General features: G+C 40.1%; 1 protein-coding gene across 1 annotated transcript; it reads right to left on the bottom strand.

Moving 5' to 3' along the window:
• Nucleotides 1–555: 555 nt before the first annotated feature.
• LOC107835918 (uncharacterized) lies at nucleotides 556–16,210 on the bottom strand. Its single transcript, XM_016670157.1, has 6 exons — nucleotides 16,044–16,210; nucleotides 9,852–15,099; nucleotides 7,677–7,910; nucleotides 6,715–6,871; nucleotides 3,621–3,729; nucleotides 556–3,362 (listed from the first exon to the last, which is right to left on the bottom strand). The coding sequence occupies exons 1-6, from the start codon at nucleotides 16,087–16,089 to the stop codon at nucleotides 3,175–3,177; spliced, it is 5,982 nt and encodes a 1,993-aa protein (XP_016525643.1). The 5' UTR covers nucleotides 16,090–16,210; the 3' UTR covers nucleotides 556–3,174.
• Nucleotides 16,211–17,456: the final 1,246 nt, after the last annotated feature.

Raw genomic sequence — 17,456 nt, 5'->3', positions numbered from 1 at the left:
AGGGAGCGTCTTTAAAGAAAATGAGAAAACAAGGATGTTCTGTGTTACCCTTCCCTTTTATTCCCGACTGCTGCTCTGGTTTATATCACACCACCATTCAGGTCCATTTAAAACCTGATTATGTGGAGACATTAGGTCGTGTTGCATTCGTAAAATAAAGAAACCACACAGGTACATCAAAAAAAATTAACATTTCCTGGAGGCTCCTTGGCATTCACGAGGACACTTAGCCTACAGGTTTCTTCATTCCTAGCAAATCTAAATCCAATATGCCCCCTGCTGAGCATATAATGCAAATCTTTTGTCCTATACTCTAAATTGTGAGCAACTCACTTACACAGAGCAACACCTCATCACATCTTTTTGTCTCCTTCCAACTGTCATATGGCGGCGAAGCAAATGTGATTCATTAGGATTTTTGTTCATGGCGTAAAACTCGTAAGAGAGCAGCTGCAGATCAGGAAGTTCCTGTCATTTCTTCCTCTTTTCGATATGCTGTGAGCTTCCTCCTTGTTTACACCTCGATACTCTCCTTTACATAAGGCTTTTTCTTTGTAAAATATGCTACTGTGAGAGAATTTAGATCCTTGAGATTATGGCCCAGATATCCGTGTGGAATGCCAGCCACACCTAGAACCCAAAAAGTTAGAAATAAATCACTGTTTGGCTTTTGTTGATTAGAGATTAGCAACTGCACCAACACACTGTGGAACAAATAATGGGAATTGGAAAATGTCCCCCCAGAAGAAAAAACACAACATGAATAGAAAACTTCTAATTTGAGAGTCAACTCTGGTGAAAATAATGAACTCTTAAACATAAAACCTTTCAACTCGCCTTATGTATGCGGTGGGTGGGGGGGGGAGATGAATTTAACATTCTCTGACAGCCATAGTTTCATGCTTCACTAACTCCCACTATTATTTAGGACAGACCCACGGATTGATGTTCCAATGAAGACCAGGCAGTCGTGATCAGGTTTCTGATAGGCTACCTGAGGGGAGAAAGTCTGTCTTCATTGATGGAAGCCACATCTCTCAGGGTCAGCCAATCGCATTAGCAGGCTCCACCACACTAGCTAAGCTGACTGGGTAGAGCTACAGGCTTTTTCCATCGCCCCTCGTGTCCACTAATAGCTTAACTCGAGTCTCTCCGGTCCATATGCTCAGAGCGTAGATGTTGGCAAACATAACTAGATGAAGAGAAATGTTAAAAGGGCGATGAGTTTTGTGTTTTATGTGTATGAGTGTGTAACGTGACTAGGACTTTGGGGCTTGTTTACTTTTTTGTAACTCTCAACATATCTGAGACATATTTTTAAAAAATAATAAATAAATCTTCGCCTGGAAAAACAGTAAAATCCAGTCAATGAAGCTGCTGTGTGATTTACATCCAACCAAAATGGGAAAAATCCTATTTAGCATATACATAATCTCAATCTTAGGGGCTTTTGTATTCAACCCCCTTTACTCAGATGTTCCCAGATAAATTGGTGGACTACCGTGTGCTTTCAGATTACCCCTAACTTCCTGATTCGATTGTTTTTCCTTTTTTTCCCTTTTTTTTTGCATTTTTGCTTGTTACTGGTGTTAGTTCAGTTATTCTCATTGTTTGTCTTTTAGATATGGTTCATTAGATTGGTATTTATTTCTGTTTATGGCTCAGGTATTCTTTTCACTTCTCTTCGTTCCTGTTTGTTGCTCACCTCACCTCAGCCTACCAGTCTGCTCCCCGCCCCAGCTGTTGATCATTTCCTTATTTGTCCTTATCAGCTCCTTCCCCACCTACATCTGTGTGCCTGTAGTTGCTTGTCCTGGTTCTTTTGTCATTTCCACTCCCTCCTCTTTATGTAAAAGGTCCCTGGCTTGCTTTGTTCTTCACTGGTTCTTTCTGTTACGACCCATTACTAATCTATACTCATAACTCAAACCTGCTCCTGTTTTTTTTTTTTGTAAGTTTTCTGTTTGTTCGTATTCATTTGCGACTGCAGGCTACATGTTGGTTTCACCGCAAAACCACTCACAGTTTCACACAGGCTTTCCCCCTGTGTGAAAGCCTCAAACATTTAATGAACAAAAAGCAACATTAAGACCAGGCGAGGTACATCCTGGTGCTAATTCTGGTAGGGCTCACTGCCCAGGGTGCCACAACTTGGGGTATGGCAGGAGTTTTGCATTTCTGTGTCTCATGTCCATGTGTCCAGCTCATTGACTTGTGGCTACCAACAGTACATTGGTCTGGTTTTGCATTTGTTTAGTTTTTTTGGACTGCAAGATTCTGATTTGGTAATCTTTGAGATTTTCAAACACCCTTTGTTGTTTTAGTGATAATGAAAAACATATGATCCATCTATCTTTTGAATCAGTATGATTAGTTTCTGATTGCTCTTTACGTTAACTGTCTTTTTTTTTGTCCAGAACAGGCTTTAGGTTTGTGTTTCTGCCTGCTGGGTGGTTGTGGTTGGGTGCATCAATGAAAGGCTTCTCCAGCCCTTCATCGATGCAAGAACTGCTGAAACATAAAAATACCAAAAAGTGAAAATAAACATCACAAAAAAAAGACTATTTCACACCATAACACTTTAAATGTTAGTTTTAAGAATTCAGATTAAGGACCTGGTTACTTGTTGCAAGTGTACACAATCAACAAGCCATCCATGTCACTTACTGTATGACATATTATGACATAACATTGCAAACACTACAGAAGTATTGCGGCAACAGCTAAGCTGAAAGTGACATTTTCCCATAACGATTTGTCAAAGAAGCTCAATAACGACTTTAAACCACAAATGCATACATCATATCAAACTATTATTTCCAAGTTATCCATTCATCCAAGTGTTATAGGCAGGCCTATTGATTTCCACCCAGTGAGAGAAGGGATCAGAGCAGCTTTTCTATTTAGAGCTGCTGTTTATTTTCAGCAGATGATAATAGACTTTTCATGGTTAAGTGTGAAATTTGACTGCAACAGCTGTGTCACCTGTGCGAGGAGGTGTGAATTGGATTGCACCTCATTGTGTATTCCGTCCTACGCCGGGCGGTGAGACCGGCCGCTTCTGCTCTGCGCCTAATATGATTGACTGCCCCCTCTGTCTGTTGACTAATGTAATTGTTTGCAGCTATTTTGGTGGGGACTTGATCAGCATAATTGGCAGCGGTTCCTCCTTGGTCACGGTGAGATCAAGTCGCCTCCCGGGCGTAGGCAGCCGCAGCAGGCTGGCGACGGAGCCGCGGAGCGGAGCAGCCAGATGGCCCGCCGATGGTAGGCCAGCCACACCAGCAGCAGCAGCAAAGAGACGAGGGAGACGCCAACCACCAGGCTGACAAAGACCAAAACCAGATCCAGTTGTGATGGATCTGAAAAGTCCCACAGAAAAATAGACAAAAAGTATTTCTTGGTGAGCTCACAAATGCGCAGTGTATATATTTGGACACACAGAGCCACTTAACATTGTGGCTCCATTCTTCACACTCCGTTGACAAATGGCACAGTCATCTCTCATTTCCTCTCCTGGAGCATCTCCAGTTCATGGTGTGTTATCTCAGATTGATTGTCTTTTTTTTTTTTGTTTATTGTTTTTTTTGGGGTTTTTTTTGCACTCGGCTAATAATTACCTATCTCCGTGGGGAAGGTTGAATTTTTTGCTTGTTTCAACACCGGCCCAAAGGATATGCGATTTCGAAGATTGGCCGCGACGGTGTCTGCACCTTCAGAAGTGCATTGCTGCAGAAAGAATAATAATTTATAAAAAAAACATACATAAGAGTAGGAGATATGATGGAGGAGCTGTAACCCATGAAGAAGGATGTTTGTATTGGCTTTCAATAACAAGAGAAATGCAATAACAATCTACATAAATATTTATCAGTGTGTATTTTAAAACATTTTAGTAGGCTGTTTGTTGAAGCCTCTATTTGATAGACAACATGGAAAATAGGTGGTGCTTTCTTTTAATCATGTGCAATTATAAATAGAAGGGTAATTTTATTAAAAAGAATCAGTAGAAACACACAATTTTAAAGAAACAATGTAAAAAAAAAAAAAAAAAGGAATATCTTTGTTTGTTTGTTCACACCTGCAGGTTGTTGGTGCATTTTGCATCATTTCCCAAATAACCTCAAGGTTCCTGATGATCAGACTTTCCATAGAAAAGCGTCATACAGTTCCAGCAACTGTAATTTCTCATATGTTATGTCTGTGAATACCATGTGAAAAGACCTACCTTCTACCTCTACTAGTGCTGTTAAATGTGTTATTTTTGCTTTTTTGAGATGTTTTGACCTCTTTCATGTTGTCAGACAGAAGCAATTTAAGTGATTCTAGCATTCTGGCTGAATCACGAAGAATGTAGTTAATCAAAGATTAAGTTTAAGCAATTATCTTTGTACGCAGTGGCAGGCTGCTGTGGATAGATATTTTACTTTAATAAAAAAAAACCCATCAAGTTATCTTTGTTTCATAAAATTTGTTTCATGATGTGAACATTAATCACCGAAGGAGGAAAAAAAACTGCACAAATTTAAAACTGACTGCTAAACATGAAAAAAACACTCAGGGCTCTAGGCGTGACTCTGTCAATGCAACAAGTAAATATTTTTTCTTCAAAGCGACATGTATAAAAGTGCAGTGAGAATGTTTGTGTCTGAGAAATTATTCAAGTGATCTAGTCACACAGAAAATGACAGACATAGAAATAGATACTAAACAACAACTAAAATTAACAATGAGATTGAAAGAAAACAAACCTTGGATGTTTCACTTTGAAATGCCAGTTTCTCTCTGTATCATTTCTAATAATTTATTGTTTGTTTTACTCTGTTTTAAAAATGTATCCCTCATTGTGCAGCTTCACAGCTGCTTTTGAGATGAGGTAAGACTTTGGGAATATGGCTTTATGAAAAGAATAACATATCACAGAGATGAATCTGGTGTTTTCAGGAACAGCGGTCGGATCACAGGTCTGAGCCAAGAGTCTGCTTTGGGAATGACCTTTTTTGGTTTACTTTATATACTCATTTGTACTCTTCTGATTTCCACCCTCTGCACAATACTCTGTTGTAAAAATGTCAAAAAATCTAACTTATTTTGTTTACTTGTTTTCCACAAAAAGGTTTTTGATCTTCTTATGATTTCAGAGCCAAAATGAAGTCTCCTTTTTTTAAATTTTTGCTTTGTTATCAAGTAGATCTTCACACAGCTGTTCTCACATATCAGTTCTGACACCAGTAAATATTCCAGTAGACGACAGGCTTATTCAGGCGTATAAAATTGTCCATGTTATCTCTATCAATCTGTTTCTTGTTTATTTATCTCAGGGGGATTTCAAGGAAAACAGGTTTACGACAGAAACATGCCTCTCTCCTCTGGGGTATCCCAAATCATTAAAAATACACAGAGCATTTCATCTACCTACACATTTTGTGCTCCATCTTTCATTGAATGACACGAGAGGAAACTTGGCACTGCTCTGCTTGAGGAAGAGACTAATCCCAAACCCAGAGGGACCAGTCCACCTTTTTTTTTTCCCTCTTGCGAAAAGGAGCTGACTAATGTTTGCTGCTTCACACTAGCAGCTCAGCTAACATCTTGTTTGAAGACACTGATGGAGCCAGGTCATCTGCGAAAAAAAGTAAAATGAGACCCTGAGGATCCCAGAACAGATTCCATCCCCTCAAAACTATCCCTTGAGATCCTGTTGATAGATAAACCACACAAGATTGGAGATAAATGGCAAAGTCCAATCCATACGGGTAAGAAACTCAGCTATGTACACGACTTTAGGTAACCAAGTGGATAGAAAAATCACATAGAAAAATTTGGCTTGCATAGATGTTTAGTCAGGCACATATTGAATTATTTGTATGCAAATCAAAGAAAAAGCAAAAAAAACAAAACTATTTTTGCATGTATTCAGATTTAACGCATCAGGAAATTTTGTGTGTATTTTTAAGAATGTCTAAATGTGTAAAAGAGTGAAAGTGATTTAAAACAGCTAATCAAACCAGAAACATGCATAACTACTAACCATCACATTCACATTGAGACCATAGCAGCATTCGAGACTCGGTTGTTCTGAGATGTGTAGAAGCGCCCTTTTAAAAATAGACCTCTGAATGAGTCTCCAGAGTTTTTCACCCGGCTTCACATTTAGCCTAAAAGACGTGCTTGTCAGATGATTCACAGTTTTCTATTAAATCAGACGAGTGACTGCAACAACACTGAGTTATAGAAGTTTCTGTCAAAGCATCCGCATCCTTTGCTGCTCATAAAAATAAAAAAAAATTAAAAGAAAGTGTTTCTGTTACTTTGCAAAGCTCTCTTTCATCCTACTGTCATGTTTTAAACTGAGTCCTTGGCTGTCAGACAGAACATTAACATTAGACTCTGCTAAACGTTTTGAAAATCAGCTTCCAGAGAATTGCTATGACAAGATTTTTTTTTTATACCAGCTACATATTTCATTTCATTTTTGATTTACAAAAATCTATTCAACTTTGCATATTTTAGCACATATCAACCCACCTTTGTCTCCCCTCCTTTATCTCTTTCTTATTTATTCCCCAAAGCCAGTTTATTCTCCGTCTGTCATTCTCCACGCTCCGTAGCGTCACACTTTAGCCCGTTACATTTAAATCACTCTCAGCTCATTCCTTCATTCCCCTTACATTCATTGCACCGCAGTGCTCTGTGAACCCACTGCAATCTTACCCTTTCACAGTCAGAGTGGTTCCTCAGGCAGACACTGAGATCACAGTGTAGGTACACCACTGAGTAATTAATCATTTGGAAGAGACTGATGGTAAAGCTGGCACTGGTTGACAAGGCGCTGGGCAGCAGCGTGATCCCCGGCGGCTCCGCTCCTGGCCTGAGAGACGAGCACAAGTGGATTTTATAAACTTGGTTGAGACGTTTCTCTTGAAATCAAACCGAAGGCTCGGCCGTCTCCAGAAGCCAAAGCCGCACTGACTAGCAGACGTGAAGGCGGCAACACAGTGCAGAAAAAAATGATCAATATTTAATAGTGGTGAGAGGTGAAAGCTTAATGGCAAACAAATCATGTCAGGCAAAAGTCAGCGTTAAGAGTTATAATGGTTTGACATTGGTAACATCACATTTAGTAAGGATGCTGATAGCAATATTGGAAAACGTTATAAAATCTTATACTTGAATTGGATTTCTTACAACATAGGGGTCAGTACTTAAGACTAACCCTAAAATGAAACATCAAAATTGCTTTTCAAGAGAGAACATTTTGTAACGCTGTTGTTTTCTTGCTGAAACAAATATGAACTCTTTGTTTATTGGCGCGTCGACATACTAGTTTGTGCATTTTAACAGCGACGTGTCTGAGTCTCCAGGATAGCAATAACTGCTGGCACGAGACAACGTCAAGCAGCTCGTGTTGACTAAAAATATTTAGCTATTAAGATATGTTGTTGTTGTCGTCTGAAGAGATTTACCTTTATGAGATATCACTTCTTTTGTAAATGAGCAACATTTCTTGTGTTCCAACAACCATCGAAAATCAAACCATCTATATTTAGCTCATATATACACAATTTTTGACTAAAATGTCCCAGTTTAAAAGCTCTCAGTGAGCTTTTAAGCTCACAGTATAAACACCAACACAAAATCTTTTCATCCGCTGTTTTTGACTCCTTCCAGCTTACCTGAAAAAAAGGCAGCGGGTGGAGTCGTTGAAGTCCGGCTGACGTGTTGGTGACAGGCAACAGGCGGTGACGCCAAGGTTGATCTGACTGTTGTTTGTCTTCAGATTGATGATCGCTCTGAGGTTCCCTCGGGCCGGCACCACATCGCCAGGCTCCACACTTCTTCCCATCTTCAGCCTCATTTCTGCGGTGTAGTTTCCACTGCCACAGATGTCATCTGAAATTTCTGTCACACTAGCAGTGGATCAATATCTCATTATTGTTCGCGATTTGTAATGGGATTTGTCGTCTATTTTAAGTTACACTTATGTGAAATATTACAAAACAATTTCATTTATTCTCACCTTTTTCATAGTTTGTATCTTGCCATATTTCCTTTCATACAGCAACATTTGACTTTACAGATAAAGCATCATACAATCCATCACCATAAACACCCTTGTAGGACGAATGGTAATCATGAAGTGCATGGATTTAAAATTTGGCGCCCACCAAAAAGCCTCTTTGCAGAAAGAAAGTCGACCAACAACCTGGCAGCTAACCCAAATGGCGATGTCATCAAGCTAACATGCTAACACTAATAATATTTAGCAGTTGCTTTTTTTCTTCATCATCGTAATTAAACAATGACCAGACAGACAACACCTACTCAGGAGAAATAAGAACAAAATGTCATAATGTCCAATGAATCCCTTTAAAAATGACTGTTTCGATTTCTGAGACGAATGGCAGGGATTACTACACTTTCATGCAGCGTTCAGATTTTTTGAGATGCACCAGTACATGGCAGATGCCAAAACACTTTGATGTGCACAATTTCACAGCACGGTTTCCACTCTCTTATATAATGTTTGTTGTGAAGCTCCAGCAGAGTTTCCTGTGGCGTGCCAGTTATTTCAACACAGAAATTACCTGTTTTATTGACTGCATTCTTGCGTTTGCCCTTGAGAGACGCACCAGAAGATAAAAGAGTAAGTGAGCAGAGAATAAACAAAAGATGCATTGTCATTAGGATTGTATCAGCGGGAAGTTTGTTTCAGACAAAACAAAAACAGAGTCGCTGCTTCATAAATTAAACGAAAACAACTGATGCTGAAATCAGTGAAAACTGAACGCAGAATCCATGTAAGATTATCAGGATTTAATTTATAGTTCCCTGTTAAGAGATTTTATTTATTCTTTGCAGTTGGTTGTGTCATTTAGTATGGTTGAGAGAGGAGTGGGAACATCTAAGATAAGTGCATTTACTTTGTCACTTTGTTGCGTTCAGTGGTTAAAATGATTTATGACAGTAATTTATAGGATAGTCAACAGCTCAGCTCTGTTCCAAATGTTTACCAAGCTCTCAGTGCAGTCTGACCAAAACCCATTTCAAAAGTTCAAGTATTTCAACCCCCTCAAGGTAAACCCAGGGAGGATCCACAGAGAGCCGTTTCATTTTTATTTTATTTATTTTTACTTTCCTGTGCTCACAGAGGAAATGAAAACATCGGTGATGGGCTTGTGTCTGTATTCAGAGATGTTTGATACAATAACGGTAGAATTTTCCCACCTGCTGAATTTAGTAGCGGATGGATAAAAATCATTAAAAAAAATTAAAAATAAAATAAAACTACAGCCGTGCCATCTGCTGACGTTGGTCTACAGCTGTCTAACAGCACATTTTAAATCACTTCATGATTCCCTCTGCTGCTTAGTGGACATGATGATTGTAATTTCAAGCACAATTTAGTGCTGCTGACCAAAAATGCAGAAAGTACCAAAAACTGCTCTAAAGATCATTGGATTGCTGCTCATTTTGTGCAACTGCTGTACCGTGCATCAAAAATATTTTTTGATAAACCTTTTTTTTTTGTTTTTTGTAAAATAAAAAATTGTGCAGTTTTATATTTGAGCTATGTGAGAAATATTTTTTAATTAAAGATCAAAATAAAGACGAACGTGTAAAATGTGTCACTGTGTACATTTTAATTCACACCTTGCTTTTAAAATTACTATAATAAGTACATTTTTGGACAATACTGTAATTTCTACAGATGCACCTGCAAATGAAATACAATGAATCAATGGGATTTGCTAGAATATCTGGCATACTTACTATAAAATGCCTCTCTACCTTCGTTTTATCTGTTACCAGGTTAATAATAGAAATGGTAGAAGACGTAACAACATTACCCAGAGACATACTGATGAGGTGACGTCCTTCTCCTCTGGTTCAGCCTTGGGAGCTCTGATTTAGTCTGCGGCTCTGACACTAACAGCCTGCTCCCAGACTCCAGGCTTGCCGTCTTGTCCTTAGCATGGGCACGCGGTGACCTACTGACATTTTGTTCTGCCAGCATCCTGGCTCTGCCTACTCTTCTGTCTAATTGTGTTTTGGTGTTTCCTTCAACAGGCAGCGTCTTCTCAGTGGACTTTATTGTGGTTTCCACAGCAGCCGCTCCAGACTCAGACAGTGTGCCCTCTGTTGCGACAACTCCAAAGGTGTTCTGAAAGCGTCTTTGTGTCGTTGTCGTCACAAACCGAGTCCACTGAGGTGCGTCTTTTCTTTCCAAATGAACAGTTTCATCTGATGTACTTTTGGCCTTTGTTGATGCCGTGTCATCACTGGTGTAGTCCTGCTCCCATTTACTGGTGACTGAGAAATGCAACACTTTGAGCTCGACAGCCTGGGGTGCAGATTTTTCAGGTAACGAGCGATGAAAGCTCCAGTTGCTTCCGGATTTTGTTTTATTAGCGTTTTGGGCCAGGAAATTATTTTTTTCTGGGAATCGAGTTTCGAACATTTCCTTTGTGGGATCAATCACGACTGCCTCAGTAGTTTCACCAGACTTTGTACAGCCAGAGCTGCTACAACTGGTTGTATTAACAAACTCTGTGGGTGGGATCTCTGCAAGAGGTAGAAAATCTGTCACATGACCCAAGAATGCTTGGCTTATTGAGGTTCTTTTGGGCAACGTGTGGTTCTTCTGTTTTTCTACCCGGTCTTGTGAGTGCTCTCCATAAATATTCACAGGCAGAGGAACTGATTTAATCCCTTTAAGTGATAAATAGCTCATTTGTTCAGACGCTGCAGGTGTCTGGACATATGACTCTGAAAAGCCAGACTCTGCCATATTAACATCGTGTGATAATGCAGTCGTAGAAAGCAGGGCATGCTGGCCTTGTTCAGCAGCTCGTGCAAGAATCTCCTCCTCTGGCTGCTCCTGCACACTATGTGCTTCCATTGTTTTTATTCTCAAAACAGCGGGGGTGAGCTTGTCAGAAGTGTGAGTTATGGGAAGCTCTCTCTGAGTCAAAGGATTAGGACGAGCGTAGGGCTGAGATCTGTGCTCAGCTGCATTCTGAGTTAACTTCCTACTGTCTGGCAGAGTCCCACTGGTGACCAGCAGAGATGTAAAGCCTCTGAACTCAGCGGGAGTCTCTGTCAGAGAGACAAAGTCAGCGGTTTTATTTGCGTTTGTCTGAAATTGAGAAGCAATGTGTCTTGCCTGGTCAAAAGTCTGGCGCGTAATTTTGTGGATCGCACGGTCAGTGCTTGAATTCATATTTGTAATCAGGTCTGAGTTGTTACCCTCACTCTGCTGTGACAGAGGCTGGTTGTCGTGCCTTACATTTGTCTTTGCCAAGCGATGCTCAATATCAGACAATGAGTTAGGCTCTTCGTCAGACTGTATTTTAGGCCTTTCGGGAAGATTACCCGTCTGGAAAATCGTGCCGGTGCCAACTCGATCGATCGTGTCAGCATCATTTGTGTCATGCCCAAATTCCCCATTTGTAGCCATCGCAGTGTACGGCACGGCTGTTTCAAAGTGCTGATGATGCTTCGCAGTCATAATTATATTGTTTGCTTCATCTTTGCCACCAGCAGTAGAAAGGTCACTCTGTTTAGTCTCATTCTTAGTCTGAAGGGAAGTGGAGTTGAATTCATCAGTGTCATTAGCAACATGTTTACTCCCGACAGTCGTACGTTGATCACCCGCGACTCCATCTGAATGTCTCACAACGGATGTCATCATGAGCATAACATCTCCTTTCTTTTTTCTTTGACTTGTTGCTGCTGGTGAGACAGCCTCTGTCTCACCAGCGGCCGCTAACGAGGACTCTTTGCTGTTGGATCCAGGGACAAAGTGGGCCTGCTGTGATCCAGTCAGCTTCTGCAATCCGTAGGTTACAGTCAACCTGTCACCACTTAACGTCCTCGGTTTCATCATCGGTGACACGCTTTCGGGAGACAAGCCATTGATTCCTGCTGCAGGGATGGCGGACGACGACGTGGTCCGCGCCTGTGGAAGTCTCTGCTTGTTTTGCGCAGCGGGAGAATGTAAAGTGTCTGGATGCGATGCCTGCTCTGACACCCTGGAGAGACATGTCTGGCCTGGAGTTATGTTAGGGCATGAGGAGGAGGAGTGACTCCTCTGAGTAGCAGACTGCCCTCGGTGAGGCTGAAATGGGCCCACAGAGATGCGGGGTTTAAATGACAAGACTGCGACTGTGGGTGTCTTTGCGGATGAATCATCGTACATCTGCTGGTGTATGGATGGCGTGGCATATTCCACATGCTCTTGCTCGATCGCTGTGTGTGAAACTGCTTCGGTCCTCTGAACAGGATAGTTCAATTTATGCTTATGATCTGTGTTGCTCTGAATAATTGATGCATTGAGAGAACCGCTCACGGTAAAGTGGGACTCGGCTCTCTGAAATCGGGTTGTGAGTGAAGGCAGTTTAGCTGCGTTAGCGGCCCTCCCGCTTGGGGAAATAAGTGGCGTAAACACAGAAATAGATCCAGACATTTTTGACGCGGCAGTGGCAGGAAGCGTAACCTCAAACTCTTGAGAACTTGTTTCCTTCGGTGGTAACATAATGTCTTCTTTTGGAAGCTCCTCCTCCCTTGGATCTGGTGATCTTACAGATGGGTGTGGCAGCTGGTGATTGCTTGTCACCTCGAAAGAAAATGACTTATTTGTTAGGTCTCTTATTTGTGAAGCATTTTCACCCAGATGAATACCCTTGAGCTCAGAGCTGTCCGACTCTTTAATCAAACCAGGACAGGGAGACAGCTTTTCAACAATGCGCTCTTTGTCTCCGTTAAGTTCTTTCCAATTTGTTGCCTGTTCAGGGGGAACATTTGTCACATCCTCCTTCCCAATATCCTTATTAAATTTTCTGTCCTCCCCACTTCCAGCCTTTGCTCCGTTTTCCTCCAAAAACTGTTTCTGCTTTCCAGTAGCATCCAGGGTTGAATTCTGCGTATTTATTTTAGTCACACCTTCTCTTTTGGCGTCTCTCTCATCTTTGACCTCACTGTGTTGTGTATGTTTGTCATGTCTCAGAAGTACATGCTCTTCTCTGCTTGTCTTGCTGATGAACTCTTTCATTTCTCCAGCCTCTCTGTATCTGCTTTGCTTTATCTCTGCTGCTCGTTTTTCAATTTCAGGATCATCTAATCTTAATAATCCCTCCCTTTTGTTTTCCAGGATTGTATCCTCTTTGAGAAACATTTTTGTAATTTCTCTGCCGTGGCTGCTGTTGGACTGAAGAGTGTCTTTGTCCTTGTTTTCAGTAACTACACTCAAAATGCTTTCTCTCTCATCTCTAAGCGTCAGACTGTGAATGTTGTGTAAGTCTATTAATTTGCTATCAGGCCTGTTGCCTTCAAAATCCCTCCCCTCAGTGATTTTTGACTGAGTTTCTATCTGTTTCTTATTGAAAGACATACTTTTTGGTTCTGTTAATGCCGACTGAGAGACGTCAAAGTCAAAGACCTTCAGCCTAACTTTTCTTGTAGGAAAAGTTGAAGTTTGTACTCTGGTCACAGCTGTCGTACTCGCTGTTGTTTGGAGATTAGCAGGAGACTGTTTATGAGTGACAGATGCAAGCCTAACTGTTAAATCCTTCGGTAACAAAGTCAATATCGACTGTTCGGCCCGAGACGTAGGTTTAGGTTTTGTTTGGCTGTTGGACACAGAGATGAAAGTCCCAGCTTTTCCTGTCAGAAAACCAGACTTGAGATTTTTGACTGTGGAAACAGTTGGCCTGCGAAGGGTGAAGGGTGTTACTGCAGCAAGAGCTTCGATCGAGTTCATTCTTGTAGGATGTGAAGCAGTGCCATGAGCACGACCTTTCAGGAGAGGACTGTTAAAACTGCTGAGGGGAGCAAAGAAAGGCGCATTGCTCACTGGCCCAGTGCTGATGTCCTGATTTCTCAAGCTTGTTGAGAGACTGTGGGAAGCCTTTTCCTCGCTCTGAGTGAAAGGCATCGGATTTGACTGAGGCTCCCTTATGGAGACATTTTCGTTAAATGTCTCTTGGTGTCCATGTTTTACTGGTTTCTGGCCGGTGTAAGAGGGCTTTGATGAGGGATACTGCGAAATGGATGTTAACTTTGGACTTGCTGTGACAAAGATGTTGCTGGGATGGGTACGACTTGGTGGTAGTGTTGTGAATTTGTGTTTTTCAGATGACAGTTCAGCAGCAATATGAGAGGAAAAAGAAACAGTTTTTCTCTCAGTCTTATTATGGGTAAAAGGAAGAGATGTGTGGTTGTAATTTATTGCATTTTTGAAAATGTTGCTCTCTTTGGCCTCTTTGCTTTTCCCAGTTGAAAACGAATGGGAACTGTTTAATGAAGCAGTAGAGCTGGCTGCAAATTTCTCGCTGGACATTGCTTTTCCATCTTTCAGACAGGTCAAACACAAGTCTGTCACATCATTTCCTTTCATTGAATCTTTTGTTGGATCAGCTTGGAGGATGAACTGCATTGTACTAGGCAGATCCTCATTCTCTCCCAGTTTTCTTATGCTCTTCTCTTGAGGTCGTAAATCATCACTGTTGTTAAACAGCTCCGTCAGGTTATCAATTACACGAGGAGGAGATGCAGATGGGATTGGAAGTAAAAGTCCTGTATCAGCAGATGTGGGAATAACAGAGTTGGCATTTCTGCGGCTCCCGGTTGCAAGCGGCACAGAAAACCATGGAGGGGCTTTGACTGCCTTGGCAGACAAATGGACACGTGGCTCAAAGGTATCATTCAACACCAATGCAGTTGGTGTGGAAGACGAAACGATCTTTGCGTAATCAGACTTCAGTGGGACTTTTGATTCTGAATGGAAAGCAGTTGATGATTTTAGAGAGCTTTGCACGTTACTGGAGAGAATATTTCCCGTGCTTTGTAAAGTAGTGGCTAACGATGCGGTTGGCATCCCCTCATTAGTTGGCTTTAGTTTTGTGTCAAACACGTTTGCCTTTGGAAACTCGGCAGTCGGCTCCTCCTCTATGCCTCGGTGTGTCGTCTGTGAAGGTGCTGCTTCTGTGCCACGAACAATTGTGATTGTTTTTTCCAAAAGCCTAGAGTTTGTGACAGCAGTGCCTTTTGTTTGTTCTGGGAGGTAACTTTGGAAATCTTCTTGGTCTCCCCCAACTACTAAAAAATAAAACATGTCAATCAAAGTTTATCCTCAAAGGCTTTTTTTTTTTACTACTTGTATTAGTAATAGTCGTATCAAATAAAAATGAAACGCAAATGAAATAAAGAGCTGATGCAGGAAAAAACATATTATGAAATATGTTATAAAAATAGGTGAGGTATGTGCAAACATGGGTAGCAGAGGGGAATATCTCCAGTGTTGATTTACTATATTTAATCATACAAATTCCCCAGTGGCAATCACTTGCACTTTATTCATTTTTAATCACTGATCACATTAATTTAATGGTTCCTACGGCCTCCATGCATTGGAGCTGTAAATTAAAAAAAATAAAATCACAATGCTCTTTGCTTCTGTGATTTTCTATAAGAAGGAAGAAAACTATGTGAAACGTGAATATAATTATTTCTTAAATGACATATTTGTTCATATTTGACGTTTCATCTTATTGGTTTACGTTCAAGAGCCTTGACAGCATATTAAATTATTTAAATCCTGCTGTGACTGAAATTAATTTACTGAACTGGTGACAGATACTAGATGGTGTGTGACTGATTAGCTGATTATTAAATGTCTGGTGATTTATCTATTAATTGTGGTGCTAACACCAGGCGGTTTTGTGATTACGTTACATTTTGTTGTTACACATTACACTGTAAATTAGATGGAAGTGGAGGATGACAATTTCTACATGAATCCATAAATGCATAAATTATAACGTTGGATCTGTTGACATTTTTTTTTTCTGTTCCTGATGTTTCCAAATTTACAAAGTTAAAGCCTAAGAACTAGATCTGCCAAGTAAAACAATCAACAACCATTCAACAAACCTGCAACACCAACCAACTTACTATTTAACAAAGGCTAAAAAGATCATTTGAAAACAAAAGGTCATTTTATTCTATCTTCACCCCAAATTAATATCAAAAATATTACATACCTGTAAGCAGGAAAACAGCAAGTGGAAGGGAGGTAAACTTCCACATTTCGGGTTTTGTCTTTTAGCAGTCACTATAAAGCTGTTGGTGGTCCGTTATGCACAGGGTTTCAGCTGTTTGCAGATATATCCGCATGGAGCCTGATAGTGTCGTCACTTGCAAGGTGGCTGTCCTTTGAACGTCATTATCACAAAGATCACATTTCTCTGTAGCTTTTTTTTTTCAGTTACATATGATCTACAGCGTCAATGAATTCAGAAAATATTAATCAAAAGTAACTGATAAAGAACTACAACAAAAGTTTATTATAAAAAATGATTGCAAAGTGTGGCATTTCAGTGACTGATCAACATGTGTCGTTAACATGATGGTCATTCATTCGTCCACTGCAATATACTTATTTAACCATTTCCTGAGGTAAAATGTCTATGCAGCTTAAGAGATTTTTAAAAATAGACATCTTGTGAGACTAGTTTGAATTTATAGTGGATTTTCCTTAATTCATATAATCAGACATTCTCCCATAAAATATTAATAAATGTCTTTTTTTTTATTGCATAAAAGCACCAATTTTTATTTATTTATTTTTTTGCCATTAACAAGGTTCTGACATCCTTCTTGCTACACATATTTCAATTAGTTGGTCCGGCACTGAACTGAGTTTCCAGCATGGTTTATAACTTTTTAAAAAGGGGTGGAGGGCCCAACCTGAAACCTTACTTTAGCTTCTTTATTAGTTTCACAGCCTACAGTCTAGTCAACTCTACATCATCATCATCATCATCATCATCATCATCATCATCATCATCATCATCATCATCATCATCCCCAGATGGGAGTTCCAACAGTATGAAAAATCCAAACAGAGTTAAAATGACTTTAGAAAAGATAAAGCCAAATACTATTGAGCTTCAAGAAAGACAATGATTTAAAATGTATAACCTATACTTGGCCATGCCAGCTAGCCTGCCAGTTTAAATTTCCTCTACATTTTCTAAACAGTTGTGATCAAACGTTCGGATTCAATTACCACAAATGCTGTTGACGGGGTAAAACAAGTGTGTAATCTGACTGCAATTAGTGAAGGATATAAAACAGTGATTTCACGTTTTTGAATCCAATTCTTGTGTTTAGAATTTAATTTGAATGTAAATATAATCATTCCAAAACCTGACAGTTTAATATGGTGTAGCACCAAATTAATATGAAATTCAAGACTTATGTAAATTTCGGATCGGTACTGTCATAGCAGACACACGAATACAAATATCTAGCATTGTATGCATCTTTTATTTTTTAAAGACAGAGCCTCCAAACAAATGGTTACTCTGCAAAAAACGCAAAATATTTTTTTTTGCTCCCTAATTAAAGACATAACATTGATTTTAAAAATATATATATATTCAAAAAACGTC

This window comes from Poecilia formosa, unplaced genomic scaffold (genome assembly GCF_000485575.1).
Source record: "Poecilia formosa unplaced genomic scaffold, Poecilia_formosa-5.1.2 Scaffold31, whole genome shotgun sequence".
In the NCBI taxonomy this organism is placed as follows: Eukaryota; Metazoa; Chordata; class Actinopteri; order Cyprinodontiformes; family Poeciliidae; genus Poecilia; species Poecilia formosa.
Note: the sequence above shows the minus strand (reverse complement) of the source record. Positions and strands in the feature narration are given on the sequence as shown.